This window comes from Lampris incognitus, chromosome 1 (genome assembly GCF_029633865.1).
Source record: "Lampris incognitus isolate fLamInc1 chromosome 1, fLamInc1.hap2, whole genome shotgun sequence".
NCBI classification, from domain to species: Eukaryota; Metazoa; Chordata; class Actinopteri; order Lampriformes; family Lampridae; genus Lampris; species Lampris incognitus.
The window spans coordinates 29,984,290-30,002,737 of NC_079211.1; the positions used below are offsets into that span (position 1 = coordinate 29,984,290).

General features: G+C 41.8%; 1 protein-coding gene across 1 annotated transcript in view; it reads left to right on the top strand.

Moving 5' to 3' along the window:
• The window catches only part of atp11c (ATPase phospholipid transporting 11C), an 82,568-nt gene extending 64,373 nt beyond the window's left edge, over positions 1 to 18,195 (top strand). The window contains exons 25-29 of the mRNA XM_056283855.1: positions 6,353 to 6,488; positions 6,650 to 6,715; positions 7,448 to 7,551; positions 7,993 to 8,149; positions 15,080 to 18,195. Coding sequence (XP_056139830.1) covers positions 6,353 to 6,488; positions 6,650 to 6,715; positions 7,448 to 7,551; positions 7,993 to 8,149; positions 15,080 to 15,130 — 514 coding nt within the window. The 3' untranslated portion in view covers positions 15,131 to 18,195. The remainder of the gene's footprint in view (positions 1 to 6,352; positions 6,489 to 6,649; positions 6,716 to 7,447; positions 7,552 to 7,992; positions 8,150 to 15,079) is intronic.
• Positions 18,196 to 18,448: the final 253 nt, after the last annotated feature.

Consider the following 18,448-nt stretch of genomic DNA (forward strand, 5'->3'; position numbering starts at 1 on the left):
TCTTTTCTTACCAATATTTCATTGTTTTTATGGTCAAATTGAGATTGTCCGGCTCAACAGTTCAACTCTGTTGTATGAATTAATGGCAGTAAACAATTTTTTATAAAACATTTAACTGTAGTGTTGCAAAATATTAAAATTTTTTGATGTCCTAAATGCCATGTGGTGCTAATGTTTTAGGTAAATATGGCGTTATGGCTGCTATTAGCCAAAAACTTCAACCCTGTCACATTCAACCCCGTCATTTTTTTTAATATTATTTAACAGTGTTGTATGTATCATTGTGACAGGGTTGAATGTTTGATGTGACACTTCTTAGTAGATGACTCAATCATAGACTTTGCTGTGAAATAATTGTTGATGCGCTCTTATGTTCCAATATTTTCAGACATCACAATGGCAAAAACAGCCGCAGAGAGACAAAGAGAGTACAGGGCAAGAAGGGATACAGACTCGGAGAGAAGGGGAAAAATATCCCAGGATCTCAGAGTGAGCATGAGAGGTGGAAATCTCTGAGTGACCGTGAGAGGTGGGAAAAGGGACACTGAAGCAGGGAAAAAGAAAAGCATCGGGGATCTGAGTGAAAGAGCTAAATGACATAAGCGCAAGATGTGAACGAATGCTAAAAAAGACAAGAAAAGAAGCTTTGTTGAGGAATATCAACACCCCTCCAGAAAGTCCTGATAATCAATATGCAGAGTAACCCAGATCTGGGTCCTCAAGGTTTGGCTATTTCATTAGGGTGTGTGTGTGTGTGTGTGTGTGTGTGTGTGTGTGTGTGTGTGTGTGCGTGCGTGCGCGTGTGCGTGCGTGTGTTTGTGTGCGTGTGTTTGTGTGTGTGTGAGAGAGCTATTCTGACTTAGCCTACTTTCAGGGATACAATTTATACTTTTTTTTCCATTTATTTATACAGTTTAAAGTTACAGGGACAATGAACATTAATACAATGTCTGTAAATGTGCCAGTTTAACCATCTTGGCTAATTTTCAGCTGTAGTCTCTGGGCAGCTGAATGACAGTACAATAGACACACATGATACATTAAAACGGAACAGCAAGGGGAGCGCTAGTGAGCAAAATATGGAGTAAGACATCTTTTTCGGGGCTCCTGCAGAACTTGATATTTAAACGGCTTTGTTCATTTCAAAACCAATACAACGTCTCACTAAAACAACTTTAAAGATAATAAAACGTAGATTAAGTCAGGAATACCGACTCAATAACGACAAACCTCTGTAAATATAAATATAACCCGGCGAGGCCTGCAACCCCTCCAATGCACAGTACTTCAAGCAGCCCAAATCAAGCCTTGTCCACCCTGACTGAAGCTACAGGTATGACTGCTAAAATGGTCAAGTCAGATATCCTATCATTAGGGTTGCCAGCTCCTTGAAATGGAAATAAGGAACAGGGGTCAGGGATGGGGGTTAGATGGACGGGGCGGCGCGGACATAACAAATATAATGTGCCTCACACTGTACACACATGCACACACACACACACTCTCTCACATATATTATATATATATATGTGTGTATATATGTATATATGTGTATATATATATATATGTATATATGTATATATATATATAACAAGGAACGATTCCTTATTTTAAGGAACGGTTTGCAACCTTATCTATCATCCTTCAGGGAAGATATATCTAAAATAATAAGGGAAGAATTGAAGATTGCATTAGCTGAAGACTTAAATGCCCTGAAAAGTAAATTGGAGGCCATAAGATCTGAAATATCTAATAACATAATCGCAATCCGATCTGAAATCGATCATATGAAGGCGGACTTTAAGGACATGGCGGAAGGACTATCGACATGGTCTGACAAAGTGGCTTCGCTAAAAACTGCCGTAACCTGCCTTCAAAGCCAAGTTGAAAAGCTTACAAGAAAAGAATGAAGATTTAGAGGGCAGAATAAGAAGGGGGACTGTACGGATAGTTGGCGTCGAAGAACAACCAGGGTCAAGTTCTCCCGCGGCTGTTTCCAAACTTGTTAAAGAAGCACTGCAGAAGGACCGAGACGTAAAAATTGATTGATCACACCCAAGCCCTACCCAGTGGAGACCAGGGGACAGACCGCAGGTTATCATTGCCAAATTACACTATGATGGGGATGCTGCAGAGATCCTGAGAAGAGCCCTGGACAGAGCTCCACTCAGCCACAACGGGAGACGTATAGCCATATTCCCCGACTACATCGCCAGCATTGCCAAAGCCAGAGCTAAAATTCACAGACGTGAGGAAGAAGTTACGAGGACGACAAGCAGTCCGCTACAGTCTCCTCTTCTCTGCTAGACTGCGAACCTCACACAAAAAAAATAGGAGAAGGAGTTTTCTGGATTCGATAAAGGCCTTGCAATATGTACAGAAGAAAGACATCCCTGAGATTAAGTTATGGAACACACTTTTCCTGCACGTATTAAAAGCAACAGTATTTTTGTGACTTCATCCCCAAGTGCCGTAAAGACTTAAGGGTAAACCATGCGTCATCCACCTGGTTCGAATCCTTCTCTCTTTATTGAAACCATTGTTAGACGTCTAAAGGTACCAGGTATTGTAATCCAGAGAAACATATTGTGAGTAGCTTTTAGTTTTTATATGCCGTTTTGCTTATTTGATACGAATGTAAGAGGTTCTGCAGTAGCCTGAATAACAGCTGATATCTTTTATATCTTAGCACACATAAATACAGTCAAATTCTATCTAGACTGTACACTTTGCTGCTTGTTAATTTTGCAGCCTGGGACCAGGTCCCACCACCCCACCTCGCATGACAGTGAGTTTAAGTTCTAACTGTTCTGTTGTTTTACTAGTTCTGATCCCACTGTTCCCTTGGGATCCTGCGTTAAGAATTAGGACAATGAGACCACCACACTATTTCTTTATCCAGGCTTTTAAATGGATTTTTCTAAAAACAAGAATGTATACTACTGCTGTATTGAGAAGATTTTGTGTAATCCACTCCTTTTTATTTATTTTTTTATCCAATACCCTTTCTCATGCCACAAAAACCATACTAGTTATACATTACCATCATCAAGGGATCAAAATATGAATTATAAAATGTAATTAATGGGATCACTTAAAATTATATGCTATAATGTTAAAGGTTTTCATAGCCCTGTCAAGAGAAAGAAAGTTCTAAACCAATTGAAACAAGCAAATTGTCAGATAGCATTTCTACAGGAAACCCATCTTTCTGATGGTGAACATGATAAGCTTAAAAAGTCCTGGGCAGACAAAGTATACTATTTTTCACACCAGTCAGGGAGGAAAAGCGGAGTATCTATCCTAATACATAGACAAATCAATTTCACACCAACATTAATACATAAAGACAATGAAGGGAGATATATTTTGGTAAATGAATTGATGGTACTGAAGTATCCTTTATAAATGTATATGTACTGAATGAAGATGAACCTGGATTTATCGAAACAATCTTCAACAGTATAATACAGTATAGCTTTGGACTTTCATTGATGGGAGGGGATTTAAACTGTGTTTTGTCACAACGCATGGATAAACAACCCATATTGGAAGCTCCCCTCCCCAAAATGAGCAAAATGCTTAAACACCAAACTCTTGAATTGGGCCTTATGGATGTCTGGACAAGTAAATTTCCAAGAAACAGGGACTTTGCATACTATTCATGTAGACATGCATCCCGTTCTAGGATTGATTACTTTTTCACCCCTAAGTCAGAGTTGCGTAGAGTAGTGGACATAGAAATATTACCCATTACTATGTCTGACCATTCACCTGTCATACTTTTGTGGGATGTAGGTCATAGACCAACCTCAAAACAATGGAGACTTAATGCGTCCCTCCTTAATGATAAATAATTTACCACCTTTATCACGACAGAGCTTAATCACTATTTAGATACTAATACCTCACCAGAAACATCACCTTTTATATTGTGGGACTGTGCTAAAGTATACATCAGGGGTCGCATCATTTCATTTACATGTGCTAAGAAAAGGAAAAAGGATGCCAAACAGAGGGAATTGGAGGATAAAATAAGGAATTTAGAAATCAACATAAATGAACTGCCTTACCTAGTTTTATTAGAACTCTTAATGCAACCCATAGAGAACTTAACAGCTTGTTATCAGAGAAGATTGAGGGAAGCTTACAATTCACTAACCAGCAATATTATGAATATGGTAACAAAGCAAGTAGATTATTGGCATTTAGATTGAAAAAACAGTAATCATCTAACATAGTGCATAGAATAAAATCCAGGAACTCCAAATTCCACACTAAACCAGATGAGATAGCAGAATCTTTCGCAGAGTTTTACAAATCCCTATATAATAACTCAGACACTTGCACTTAAGATACACAACTTGAAATATTTCTAAAAGACATAGAATTGACAGAATTAACAGAATCGATGGCTAAGGAATTCGATGAACCGATTGAGGAAATGGAAATTAAACAGGTGATCTCCACTATGAGAAATTACAAATGTCCAGGATGGATGGATGGATGGCTTTATTAATGAGTTTTACAAAACCTTTAAAGACACATTATCTCCAGTGTTATTAAAAGCATACCATCATGCATTTGAGTTAAAAGTTATGGCCCCCTCCTGGAGAGAAGCAACAATAGTGGTAATACATAAAGAGGGTAAAGACCCTACTGAATGCCAAGCCTATAGGCCAATATCACTATTGAATGAAGACTTGTGCATTTTAACAGCAATTTTGGCTAGATGGGTTAGTAAAACTATCACCCAAATCATCCATCCTGATCAGACTGTTTTTTTTTTTACTGGAAGATGATATGGAGATAATATCTGAAGATTACTCAACATAATGTCCAATCAAAAAGGAGCGATAATCATATCATTAGATGCCTAAAAGGCCTTTGATCGTGTGTCATGGCAATACTTATTTCAAACACTAAAATGGTTTAAATTTGGCCCTAACTTCATAAACTGGATACAAACACTTTATTCAGATCCACAGGCTGCTGTCAAAGTTAATGGGTATAGATCAGAGAGATTTATATTAGAACACGGATGTAGACAGGGCTGCTCTCTTTCGCCCCTCCTGTTTGCCATTAGCATTGAACCGTAAGCACAGTTCATTAGAGATAACAACATAAAAGGAATTGAAATGAATAAAGAAGAGCATAAATTATCCCTTTATGCAGATGATGTGCTACTATATTTAGCAAAACCAACAACAACAATGCCACACCTAAAGAAACTTATTTCTCAATATGGATATTATTCAGGATACAAAATCAATGTGGGAAAAACAGAAGTCATGGATATTAATGGCAGAACACTACAACGTATAAAACTCCAAATTGGGTTTAAATGGTCGAAAGATGGTATTAAATATCTTCGTATATGCATCCCCAATTCTGTACAAAACCTTTATGATGCCAATTATAAGAAAATAATTCAGTGTATTAGTAATGATGTAGACCGATGGTCTGTACTCCCTCTGTCCCTACTAGGCCATATTGAAAGCATACATGTGAATGTTTTGCCCAGGCTGCTTTATTTATTTCAGTGTTACTTATTGAAGTCCCAAAATCTACGTTTGATAATCTGGATAAATTGATTTCTCAGTTCATATGGCAAAGAAAGCACCCAAGAATTAAGCTTAAAACATTACAGATATCTAAGCCAGATGGGGGGCTTAAACTTCCTAACTTAAGATGTTACTTTTGGGTCACACAGATGAAGCCCTTGCTAATGTGGATCCAGGATAGTACATATACACGCTGGCTTAATATTGAAAAAAGTATGTGTTCAGAGCCTCTGCACATTCTATCATTTTTGGATGCCCCTATAAAAGAAATGGGGCAATGGACTGCAATTACCTTAAAAATATGGAAAAAATACAATCAGCATATGAACTATCTAAAACAATCTCACTACTAACAAGCATTGGCTATATGAAAACCTTTGTGCCTAACAATTTAGATACAGGGTGTAAAAAATGGTCAGAACATGGCTTAATAATGAAATGTTTTGTTTCATGTTTTTTCATGAAAGTTGAAAAATCTGACTGTTGTTGTAGGAAAATATATTTTCTCAGGTTTAACTAGTCTACTATCAGATGTAGTGATCAGTGATACAATTATTTGAGGTATTTTTTTTTCAAAAATGGTGAGAGCCAAAAGGCACCCATCTCAGAGAATCACCCTTCTCACTACTTTTGATTATGAATTGTCCCCACAGTGTGGATTGGGCCATTTCATATTGTTGGCCTAGCGTAGAAGAATTCTTAAAGTCCTACATATTGTAATGACTGAGTTGATAAGCAAATAGGCAGAAAATAAGTAGTTGCTTATTTATATCTCTTTTTTTAATTAGGGAGATTGCCAAGAATGCAATGTTACGCTGGGGTCCCTTCCTGTACTGGTCTTTACTGGGGATATTCCATGGCCTGCTCTTTTTCTTTGGTGTACGCTATCTGTTCAGTAACCCATCCCTGCAGGATAATGGCCAGGTAAGTTGGTTGCTTCACACACACACACACACACACACACACACACACACACACACACACACACACACACACACACACACACACAAACAGGCCCCCCATGTTAATGACCAGACACACTGAACTCAATTAATGCATCTGCCCATTTGTTTCGTTAATCCCAGGTATTTGGAAATTGGTCATATGGAACAATAGTTTTCACCGTGCTTGTCTTCACCGTCACACTGAAGGTAAACTCCTGATGTCTCCTCCTTCTCCTTCTCCTCATTGTTTTCTGCTGAGCTTTACTTACCAGACTTTGTCTGATTAGAAGAACTGGCTCAGTAAACACGTGGGGGGGGGGGGGTTATGTTCAGCTCCTCCAGTAACGTGCAGTGAGGTCCATGGCTGGGTAGGCAGAAGACAGCAAGCCAGAGGGTGGGAGGGAGTCAAAATACATCCGTTCACAAAACGTGAGGCAAGTTAGCGATGTGCCTCATTGTTGATACTGAAAGACACTGTAAGAACAGACTACGCATGCTCAAAACTCCGAAACCATTGGCTTTCATTCCACACGCCAGAGAGAGGCACAAGCAGACTCTGCCTCAGCAGCCTGTATTCACGAATGCTAGCTTTGGGAGCAAGCCATCCTGAAAAGGGCATGCCTTTTATTGATAAAACAACAAGTTTTACGTGATTTTCTTTAAATTATTTTTTACAACAATCTTAACAAATTAAAGTTAAAAATAAATTTTTTTTTTTAACTATCATGATATTTCATTGTTTTCCTCATTAGCCTGAGTGAGGCAGTGCCTACCCTGCCTCCCCTGATTGCACATCACTGAGCTCCTCCTCCTCGTCTCCTCTCCTCTCCTCTACTTTACTCATTTGAAAGACCTCATAGCACATTGCCTTCTTTAAGTTGTGAGGTGTAATAATCAAACCTGTTATTTTTTTCCCCCACTCGTCATTTGCTGCCCTAGCTCGCTCTGGACACGAGACATTGGACCTGGATCAACCACTTTGTCATATGGGGCTCCCTCGCCTTCTACGTGTTTTTCAGCTTCTTCTGGGGGGGGATCATATGGTGAGAAAAGTTGCTTCAGATGATATAGGGTACGGTCACACATATGTGAAATTAGCATTGACGAATATTCACCAGGGGTGAATAAAACATGTGCCTCCAGTGGTGAAGGAAGTTTGTGTCTTTGCTTCACATGAAGGTCAACTTTGGTGAACTTAGAGAGGTGAATCCACAGCCTCAACCATTACCAAAGAAGTGTATATGTGGTTAACCCTGCTTGGCGTCACATCCTGCACTGCCCACATTCAGCACAACAAGGTGTGAATTTCGCTGCGGCAAGCGATGATCATTCATCTGCATTCCCACATGTGTGACCGTAGCCACAACCATAAACATTCATGGTTTACGTATTTGTTCCCTCCCTTGTTGGCTCTATACACTTCATTCCACAATACGTTTGGTGCTTCTTCAGCAAGTATTGACCAATGCCTCCTTCCCTCCCAGGCCCTTCTTGAGACAGCAGCGGTTGTACTTTGTGTTTGCCAACATGCTGAGCTCGGTGTCTGCCTGGCTGGTCATCATCTTGCTCATCCTGCTCAGCTTGCTGCCTGACATACTGTTAGTGGTGCTTCGCAAACCCCGCGGCCCACATGCACGACAGGTAGGAACACATACACACACACACAAACACCCACACACACGTACTCTTCTTCATTTCTTCCATGGAGTTACATTTGTGCTCACACACAGCAAACAGCAATTGATTTGTGACAAGTAGAACTCTTATTTGATAATTAATATATTAATGTAGTAGTGTAGCTGTTTAACATATTAATATAGCTAACCTACATCAAAATGTTCTGTTTTTGTTCTGATATTTTCTGGTGGATCCTTTAGTGTGCCAGGATTCTGAAGATGTGCTCAGGATATCTGTGGGCATCGTAGCATCTTTGTGATTCACTCCATGGCACTTGGTTCTAAGAGTTGGGAGTTTTCCTTCATAAGAACGTGGCAGTGGTTGACTCACTTTAAAACTTACCATAACTGTCTGATGTGAGCTGTTGATGAGCCTGAATACCAGAAGAATTATTAGATTTGCTCTCTGCACATTGCGGCTCCACAAGACTGCTTTCCCAAACATAATTTGTCATTCCAGTTCACTCGCTATGAGGCAAATGAGCTTTTCCTCCCAGTGTTTTGAATGGTTTTCCTCAGAATAAGTATTTTGAGTACCTTTAAGTGGTGTGCACAGGACAAGGCATGCCATAAATCTTGCTTACTGCTAGTTAAAGATGGCTCCATTTTACCGTGGAGGTGATGTGATGGTATGTAGTTTCCTTTTATCCGACTACTTCAATTACAACACCCCCTTTAACTATATAATCCCCTGTTCTACTTGTCATCTTTTTTGACTTCTCTGCTTTCTATTTTATCTCGCTCAGCCAGCATCCTTGCTTTTGCACTTACTCAATGCTCTCTCTCTCTCTCTCTCTCTCTCTCTCTCTCTCTCTCTCTCTCTCTCTCTCTCTCTCTCTCTCTCTCTCTCTCTCTCTCTCTCTCTTCACTCTGTCTCACAAACTTACTGCTTCTTGCCTCCGTCCTCTCTGGACCCACCCCACCTCAGATGAAGCATCGCCTTCCTTCCTCGGGGACGTCTACTATCTTCATGCTGTCGCAGACCACCAGCACTCACAGCTTCTCCTGGAGTGACTGAGGTCACTTTAGCTCTCTTTCTCTTTTTTTTTTTTGTCTTTCCATCTGCACTGTGGTCCTCTCTGCTAACTGTGTTGCCATGTCTGTTTCCAGCCTTCCTTGCGTGTGTCCTAAACTGTCGCGCTCCACTTCTCCTACTGTTACCCCCCACCACCACCACCACCATCAATCCTCTGAAAAGGAAGTGCTGGGGTTTTTGACCTAAGCTCTTTTTTCCCATCATTAGGAGTCAAACTGCATGACCGGTATCAGAATCATATAAATTGATTCACCATTGAGCAAGCTCACATCAGTCGGACGCTGTGCACCATGCTGTAATTTAATATTTTGGGGCAATAGTGTGCACCAAATAACATCCACTAAAAGAGCTGTTTTTTGAACAAACAGTGTTTTGAGAAGTGTCTGAAAACACTTCCCCATAATGAAAAAACATTCCCAGTGATGGATATTTTTTGCATTTTCTTCTTTGCGCTCCTCTCCGACTCTCATGATTCCACTGTCATCTTGCAACAACTCATGACACACGTGATTGCAGAGCGGGACTTTAGATCTGGGCTAGAATCAGATTGACGTCTAATTCCATGACTGATATTATGGCTAAGGCTCTTTAAACTCCTCTCATAACATTTTGAGGTTGTTTGTGCCAACAAAACAAAAAAGCTCTGAGCGTCCGGGTGCCATATTGGTCTATTCCATTGCCTACCAACACGGGGATCACCGGTTGGAATCCCCATGTTACCTCTGGCTTGGTCAGGCGTCCCCACAGACACAATTGGCCGTGTCTTTACTATTGATTTTCCGTTCTGAAAAAATTGTATTGTTAATTTTTGGGTTATGCAATGTATTGCATATATGAATTTACTCCCCCTTCATATCTCTGAATATGCAAAAACCTAATTTTTAGATACTCTTTATGAATGTTCTCAGGGGCATCCGGGTAGCATAGTGGTAGCATTGCCTGCCAACACAAGGATTGTCGGTTTGAATCCCCGTGTTACCTGGTCAGGCATCCCTACAGACACAATTGGCTGTGTCTGCAGGTGGGAAACTGGGTGTGGGTATGTGTTCTGGTCGCTGCACTAGCACCTTCTGTGGTCAGTCAGGGCACCTGTTCAGGGGGGAATAGCGTGATCCTCCCATGTGCTACGTCCCCCTGGCGAAACTCCTCACTGTCAGAGGTGAAAACAAGCAGCTGGCGACTCCACATGTATCGGAGGATGCATTTGGTAGTCTGCAGCCCTCCCCGGATTGGCAGAGGGGGTGGAGCAGCGACCGGGACTGCTCGGAAGAGTGTGGTAATTGGCCAGATACAATGGGGGAGAAAAAGGTGGGGGGGAAAATCCCCCCCAAAAAAAGGAAAAGCTCTTTCAGTGGATTTCATTTGGTGACCACTATTGTGCTGAAGGACTACATTGCAACTCATTGTGCAGCAGTTGGAAGATCCAGGTTTGCTCAGTACTGAATCAGTGTTAAGATTCTGCTACCCACCACTCAGTGTGACTCCTAACAATAGGAAAATATAGCTTAGGTTAAAACAAAAACAAAAACATTTCCTTTTAAGTACCTTTGGGGTGTTGTCTTGTAGAATAGGGCGAATTACCATGAGCTCATGGTAACAAGGCCCTGCACTTCCATGTAGATAAAGCTACAGATCAGCTGATTGTTGACAGGAAAGGTACACACAGTCAGCATTGTTTTTGATCAAATTGAATTACAAATTGCAAACATAGCAACATGCACACTAGTCACTGAGGGATTTGTCATTGAGGGGATAACTTTGCCGTTTTATATTTTGACAATAATGCCAAATTAATTGATTTCTTTAATGCTGGTTACCAGCAGGTTAGTAAACAGCTAGGCCTGACACACTTCATCCATGTTCTAGCTCACAAAAAGTACAGCAGTTTTAGGCTGTCCTGTTGCTGTTAATGATCAATAAACTGATATCTGGGTAGCGTAGCCGTCTATTCCGTTGCCTACAACTCAAAAGAATGGGGTAATTGGCCAAGTACAATTGGGGAGAAAAAAAGGGGGGGATCCAATAAATGAATAAACTCATATCTTGGTATTTTGAATTTCCTGTGACTGGATGAGAAGCAAGAAACCAACACCATTCAATAGCCAAATACAATGTCATAGAAAAACTTACTTGTGACAAAGTGCCTTGCTTAAAAGTGATCATGACAATGGCGTTCGGGTGGCATGGCGGTCTATTCCGTTGCCTGCCAACATGGGGATCGCCTGTTCGATTCCCCATGTTACCTCCAGCTTGGTCGGGTGTCCCTACAAACACAATTGGCAGTGTCTGTGGGTGGAAAGCCAGATGTGGGTATGTGTCCTGGTTGCTGTACTAGCGCCTCCTCTGGTCGGTCAGGGCGCCTGTTTGGTGGGGGGAGGGGGCTGTTTGGGGGGGAGGGGGAACTGGTGGGAATAGTGTGATCCTCCCACATGCTATGTCTCCCTGGCGAAACTCCTCACTGTCAGGTGAAAAGAAACGGCTGGCGACTCCACATGTATCGGAGGAGGCATGTGGTAGTCTGCAGCTCTCCCCGGACCAGCAGAGGGGGTGGAGCAGTGACCGGGACAGCTCAGAAGAGTAGGATAATTGGCCAAGTACAACATTGGGGGGAAAAAGGGGGAGAAATCCAAAAAAACAAAACTGATCATGGATGTTCAGCTCCCAACAGTGTTTTCTAATCGGCTCTGAGCTATAAAACCTCAAGGTAGACAAACTAGCCACATTGTTGGCTTTACAGGGGTTTCCCTTTTAAATCTTAATATTTAGGCTCTTGATTTTTGTGGTAAGGAGTTGGGGGGGGGGGCACCCTTGCCACCTTGATATTTAACTATACAACCCAATAAACTAAAAACGATGGAGTTTTTTTTCGCTGGGTTGTACTTCTACTTCTGCCTTTCTATTGCGCTTTACCTACTGTTTACATTAGCTGTTTTGCACTTGGTAGGCAGTTATCTACACGGAAAGGATGCTATGGCCTTCGCTGACAAACATTCGAGTTTGTCCTGTATGAACGAGCCGAGCTCGCGGCAGGAATTAGCTTTGGAGCACGATGTTTGTTTTTTGTTTTTTTTCCCAGTCGATCCTGCTGTCAGAAGACCCAACATTCAATCCCTGACACTTAATGTAAATTAAAAATGCAGAGGAGTGCTGTTGAGTTGAGGGGTGGGCGGTGGAGATGGGCACTTGACCGGGTCCATGCAGTCAGCAGGGTGGGGTTGTGAGGACCAGGTTTCCCTGCTGAAACCATGCTGTTGGTTTTAATGACCATCACACAAGCTATGTCCGGAATCGTTCCTTCGTTCACTCATTCACTCATTTATTATTTCCTACATATTGAACACTCTATAGGGAGTGATAAGATGGAGATTTCGGACACTACTGAACCATAATTTTGTGGCTCCTTCTTGTCCCGTCACGTGGTATTTGACAGTGAAAAGAATGAACGAGCAGAGAAGAAGCGAAGCACTGCATTGTGTTATTTTCAGCATAAAGTAGTGTACATTCATTGAGCACTACATTTTCTGTTGCATTGTGGGAATTATTGAGGACACTATATGTTGAATAAATTTTACAGTTAGGATTCGGATGCTCAAAAAACACATAGGAGGGTGAATGTTGTGCACTATATAGAAAATACTGAGTGACTTCGGACGCAACACCAGTCTGTCCTTTTGTACGAGTCTGTTTCCTCTCAGCTGCCTGTGCTGATCCAATGCCTGCTGCCTCTGCATGTCCAGTCAGGTGAATGCAGCACGCAAAAGCAACGACATGTACATGCATGAGGCTCCAGCCAGCAACAACCTCACATTGGACCCCCACCACAATCTCTGCGGGTCACTGCAGTGTGTGTGTGTGTGTGTGTGTGTGTGTGTGTGTGTGTGTGTGTGTGTGTGTGCGCGCGCCTGTGCACATACTGAATGTTTACTTTTTTACTAAACCGAGTCCAGAAAAATAGATGTGTATTATTGTTGTTATTATTATTACAAATGCAATGCAATTGGAAAAAAGGCTTTGACTATTGAGTGTTTTGTGAGGAGCCCCATCAAACCTAGTGTAATCCTGGTCCTTGACCTTGTTGAGACAATTGAAAATTACTGTCGTGAGAAAAAGCTACAAACACAAATGTATATATTGAATGTCATGTGTTCATGCCAGTGTCCTCATTGTGCTGAAGTGTATCTCGTGTGTGTGTGTGTGTGTGTGTGTGTGTGTGTGTGGGTGCGTGCGTGCGTGCGTGCGTGCGTGCGTGCGTGCGTGCATGCGTGTGCATGCATGCATGCCTGAGAGGGGAGGAACAGGGGCAGAGTGTTTGTGAGTGTACGGGAACCGTTTGTCAGCATAGTGATGTCATTGGTGTCTCTTGCCTCACCCTTCCAGAAGAAGCCGGTTGAGTCGAGCGCGGGGGGGGCCCAGTCTCCCCGGTCTTCAGCCCGGCCCCTGCTCATGAGAACCTTTTCAGATGAGTCCAATACTGTCATATGAACAGGTACCCCCCCCCCCACCTTTGGGCTATTTAAGCTAATCAAAGACCCCTCTCCCAAGCCCATCTCTGCAGAAGCCCAGGGCTCAACCTCTGACTTTGAAAGAGGAGTAGTTTTACACTGGGCCCAAATCCTTCCGTAGCTGATGAGATCCAGTGTGTTCTCATGGGCTGTGTAAGCTGCTAATGGCTGGCTGAAGAGATTCAAATGTAGTCTATCTCTTAACATTTTGTGATTATTATTATTTTATTTTTTTTATCTTTATGTTGACTATGCATTAAATGATCACTTGGAATGATGTATTGGTCCTTAACTATATTTCAAAACTGGATCAGTGGAGCTTTTTTTTCTTGTTTTGTGTTTGTTTATCATTTGATCAATTAAGACAATAGCAAAACAGGTGCTCCTTTCAGCCTTCCTTTAGAAGCCCAGCTCTTTAGCACCCCTTGCGTGTGCACAAAAAAAAAGGGGGGGGGGGACCTTATCGAATACTTTCGACAGTTTGCTCGATCTCACTTTCAGATCGGGCATTCATTCATGCCATCAGGTTAAGTGTATGTCTGAGTGTGCGGGTTTGGGCGTTAGTCAATTTGTTTGGCTCTTCCTCTGGGTAACATGAAACAGCAGATAGCATAATCTACCAATCATAATCTCTCCCAGTGTAGCTGTGTTGTGTTGTGCTTCATGTGGTGGTTGTGGTCGTGGTTGCGTTCTTGTGCCGTGTGTGCATGTTGAAAACCAGGGTGTTGTTTGCATTTTTTTTAAAATTATTATTATTGGCCAATAATTCATATTAACTGTCAGGCTTCTCTCACTGCATGGTGTGTCCTTGCCTTAACCTGATGTCGAATGCTCCATACATAGGTCTGAGTGCTGTGCCTTGTTTTACCACTGACTGGGGTGCAATGAAATCTCGGGGTCAGGATGATAAAGGCTTAATTAACACCACAGGCTTTGTGCTCACACCTTTCACTGTTTAACCTGCATTTCTGTTCTCCTTATAGCTGTCAGAGGACTGTTTCCTGCAGACATCCAGGTAAACCATAAGGAGACAAACCCAAGCTATAAAATAAACCAGGCAGAGCTTCAAGGGATATGTTGATTTAAGAGACCTTTAGTGAAATCAAGATTCCTTCTTTGACTGATTTCAGCTCATCTGTGGTGTCAGGTGTACGGTATGGTTCAGCGGTTTTGTTTTGTTTTTGTTTTTTTGTTTTTTGCTGTGGGGTAAAGGGCTAGTCACTGCTGATTTTCTGGTTTATGGGTGATTTCAAGGTGTTTGATCCTTTTCCATTGACAAGCATGTGGCAGAGCTGCAATAGACAGAGGAGACATTCCAGTAAACTGTCTGCTTGTATTTATGTTTCCTGTCCCCCAGATTGCGGCTGTCACACCACTGTCCTACAAGCACCTGAAGGAGCGCGAGTAAACATGGAGAACGGGGGGGGGAATAAAGAATGCCAACATCAATGTTACCCTCCGCCTCTTTCAGGAAGCCCACACCAGTTGGGCACAGAGCTTCCTGATATGTTGACACCATCTGGAAAGGAAACGAAACAAAAAGGAAAATACAAATGGGAGGGAGAGACAGAGAGCGGGGGGGGGGAGAAATGGGGGTGTAGCTGGCACTGTGTCTTCCTGTTCCATCCTTTAACTGTTCCCTCCCCAGCATGCCTGCAGAACAGTGTCCCACATTGCTGGTCCATGCAGCAGGGGCCTCTTTGAACCACTTTTAAAGAAAGACAAAAAAACTACTCAGATGATGGGCATGATTTTCTGCAGTTTGTTTTTTTTTTTGTTTTACTTTCTTTTCCCTCTGTTTTTTGTTTTTTTATAAATGCTAGCTTAAATGAATGCATACATGGCTGCCTTTTCAGTAGCTCTACCAGCTGCTGTGTTTGAACACGCTGTTGAATCTCCACTGTCCCAGAATGGTTCACCTGCATGAAAGGAGGCTCAAATGAATGTCACATTCCACCATTGTTCTTGCCATTGTGTTCGACCAGGTTTTATTGTTTTTGTTTTTTGTTTTTTTAAATTGGAGATGGAGATCCTCCCTCATTCTTGATGGTTATTACACTTCCAAAGGTTATTTCACTCCAAACGGTCACTCCATTTTTCAATGGTTATGCCAGTGTTCTTTGTTTTTATGATGAAAGGTTTCTGTACATGATGATAGCACAGCTCAGAGCAGCAAATTACTCAGTCTGCTCTTTTCTGGCATGATGTTGTTACTCTGTTATGATAAATATGTTTTTATAATGGAAGTCAAGTGCATCGATTACTGTAGCGGAGATAGATGACTAAACCCCCTTGCCCACACACACACACACACTCCCTGCCTCACACTCCTACATACCCTCCTTCCCAAAATGAAAACTAGTGTGTGTGAATCTTATTCATTTGCTGGCAATGAAACGTGTCTGCCTGTATTTCTACCTTAGGTGATGTTCTCTGGTACTTGGAGCATGACCTAAATCTTCAGTCCTCAGCGATAATTTGAGATCCTAATTAAGATGAGAAAATTATATATATATATATATATAAACATATATATGAACTGTACTGTATATACCAGAGATATACTATATCCAATGCTCGATGCCAAAAAAGATAATTGTAATGCCCAATATTGTCCAAATAAGCGTGAGTTTAAAGTAACTAGTTTGTGTGTATGTGCGAGTGTGTTATCTAAGTGTGCACAACTGACACAGGATGACCTGTGTGTGGTGAACGTCAGGATTACTTGAGCCATGTAGAAGTAGTGGGGTTGCCAGTACCTGTACTGTAGGATGGCTGCTGCTCCTCCTCCTCTGAAATAGATGGCCGGAGACATGCATTGATGTATGCCTGAGCACAGACACAAATCACATAGATAGGAACAATACACTAAACAACCACACGCACACCTTAAACACAAATAAATGCACATATGCACTAAAGCCTAAATGAGGTATTTCTGTCCCATGACCCATTAGCTGTCTAGTTTGCATTGTCCGTCTCAGGTGGGCTGAGGTCAAAGAGTCAAGAAACCCTCTCCAGACCGTCTCCACCAGATCATCATAGTTGATGCCACTGTGAGGCTGTCCTTTCCCACCCATTCCCATTGTGTTTGAATCATCTGATTTGATAGACAGGTGGCAAACTAGGTGCAGTGAGTGGACAGCCTTGCCTTTTTCTGTCCCCTCCTCATAACTTGTAGTGTGTACCGCTTCATACATTCCATTTCTACATGTCTTGATTTGAATCACTTTTAAATATTGAAGGATTACTTCTTTTTCTTTTTTCAAACGTAATATCTATTTGGCATATTTATTGTTAAGTGTATTTTTGCTCACAAATGTTATATTTTTACTACATGAATCTTCTTTTTTTTTTATCGTGGACAATGATCAGTTTTATGCCAGTTGAGTTTGCCCGTGTTCCTCCAGCCCAGATGTGAGCCCAGGCCAGTCCTGTGTGATTGTCTTTATCTGTCATACATGCAACAGTGGGCAGCCCCTCTGCTTCAATCCGGACCACTTCCCATTCCTGTTAGCCTTCTTCCACTGGAAGATGCAATTTTGGCCCGTTTGCAGGGTGTGACATTTTGTGTCGGGGGGGGGGGGGGTGTCGCCAGTCTACCTCTGTTGAGGCTTGCAGCGAAACTAACAGTCATCCCTGCCAATCACTGCATCTACACGTTTGGATTTCAGTTTAAACCATGACGCTGTCTGAAGACATCTTCACTGTAACCTGATCCGTGTCATGATGCTGATCATCTGTGGCTTGACACGCAAGGCCATAATTGCGAACGGAGGTTTTAACATGAATTTGACATTTGTGTTCCTGTGAGGTTCAAAATTCCTGTTTTGGCATATGTTTTTACTGAAAACCACTTTTATGTTCTGAAATGCCATTAGGGCTAGATTAAAACTGGGTGCTTGGAGAGGGATTATTCTGTGCTCAGCTCTGCAGGACAAGCATGCAACCTCCAGACTGCACCTTGCCAGGGGTAGGGACAGGACACATGGAGAGGGGCTGCTTGCTGTTGAAATGGAGAGAAAAAAAAAACCTTTAACTGATTGGAGTTGCTATTTTGAAAGCTTAAAAAAACTTGGATAATAATGTTTTGCCTGTCTAAATGTCTAAATATGAAACAATGGATTGTATTTTTAATGCAACCTTTTCCAGCAAATTTTGTAAAAAAAAATTTAAAAAAAAGGAAATAAAAAAAAGAAACATCCAGGGGGCAAAAAAAAAGAAAGAAAGAAAAAAGAACAAGAAGCCCTGTGGTGGAGGAGATTGTCCCTCTCTGTGAGGGGATAAAATGAGTTCAGGGTATGGATTTCCTCACCTCTCCTCCATGCAGCCCCCCCCCCCCCCCAGGCCCTCCAGGTCTCCAGCCTCAGCACTCTGAACCTTCAAGCTGAATGTACCTCTTCAAGACCAGTATGTTCAAAACGTAAGACATTTTTCTGTAATAAAGCAGATTGTTTTGAAGATAAAGAGAAACCGTGTTGACCTCATCATTTCATCTTCTAAACGTCAAGTGGCAAATATGTGACTATGACGGTGTTGCGCACGGCAAGTCTCGGGCCCGGCCGTTGGTGTTAAAAATATTGGGATATTGATATTATTTTGCTCAAACTTCATTTCACTGTGCCCAACCTAGTAGTAGTTGTAGTAGTAGTGGTAGTAGTTAATTTCACTGTATCTAACCACCCACCCACCTATTAACACAGAAACACTCTCACACTGACCCAAT